The 801-nt window shown below is 58.1% G+C and overlaps 1 protein-coding gene across 1 annotated transcript in view; it reads right to left on the minus strand.

Moving 5' to 3' along the window:
* Positions 1 to 60: 60 nt before the first annotated feature.
* Positions 61 to 801, minus strand: part of LOC104080664 (40S ribosomal protein S4) — a 4,321-nt gene continuing 3,580 nt past the window's right edge. Inside the window, exons 5-6 of the mRNA XM_009583141.1 lie at positions 435 to 468; positions 61 to 218 (exon numbers count right to left, since the gene is read on the minus strand). Coding sequence (XP_009581436.1) covers positions 117 to 218; positions 435 to 468 — 136 coding nt within the window. The 3' untranslated portion in view covers positions 61 to 116. The remainder of the gene's footprint in view (positions 219 to 434; positions 469 to 801) is intronic.

Here is an 801-nt window from a genome sequence, read left to right on the forward strand (position 1 = left end):
GCACGGGCATGGCTGGGCCCCCCCCCCCCCTGGGATGCTCCCCAGCCAGTCACACAGCCATTTGGTAAACAGTTTAATTAATACAGAGAAAGGACCACTGCTGGCCCGTCTGGAGTTCACCCGCTGCTCTGCTTGGCTGCCAGTCTCTTGTCTCTCTCTTCAGCAATGGTCAGGCGGATGCCCTTTCCACGGGGCAGGGAGATCCACGGCTTGTTGCCCTGCAGCGAGGGAGAAGCAGCCACCTCACATTGTGAAACCAGGACAGGGGCAGAGCTCTCCCTCTCAGGGGGGAAAAGCAGCAGAGGCCAGCCCCTGCCCATGCTGGGCCATGTAGACATGGCCATGGCATTGGCCCAGCAGAAGCCCCTTAGGACGGTGCCAAAGGTGTACAGGCCTACATCTGCCTCTTGCGGTCACATCCATGAAGAATGCACTTCAGCCAAAACCGAACCACCACCCCTTTCCAACCTGGACAAAAGAGCCCATCGGGGATGTCGAGAGAGCAGAGGTGTTGCCAGGGGAGGGCACTCTCAGTCAGAGCAGCTGCCCAGGTCACGTCAGGATCTAAGCACCGCGCACTGCTCAGCTCCCAACTCTTGGAAGGCTTAAAAAACCACAGGGCTGCTTCTTGAAAATGTCCTCATTCTTGAATTTACAGATGCTTCCCCTTCCCAGAGCGCTCAGCCCGGAGCAGGCAGAACCACAGGGAGCAGAACCAGAACTGATACCAGCACTGGAGCTTCACTGTGTGGGAAGGCAGCTGCCTACAGAAGACACCAACCGAGCCTCTTGGCTTCAGCC

This window comes from Fulmarus glacialis, unplaced genomic scaffold, assembly GCF_000690835.1.
Source record: "Fulmarus glacialis isolate BGI_N327 unplaced genomic scaffold, ASM69083v1 scaffold5238, whole genome shotgun sequence".
Lineage (NCBI taxonomy): Eukaryota > Metazoa > Chordata > Aves > Procellariiformes > Procellariidae > Fulmarus > Fulmarus glacialis.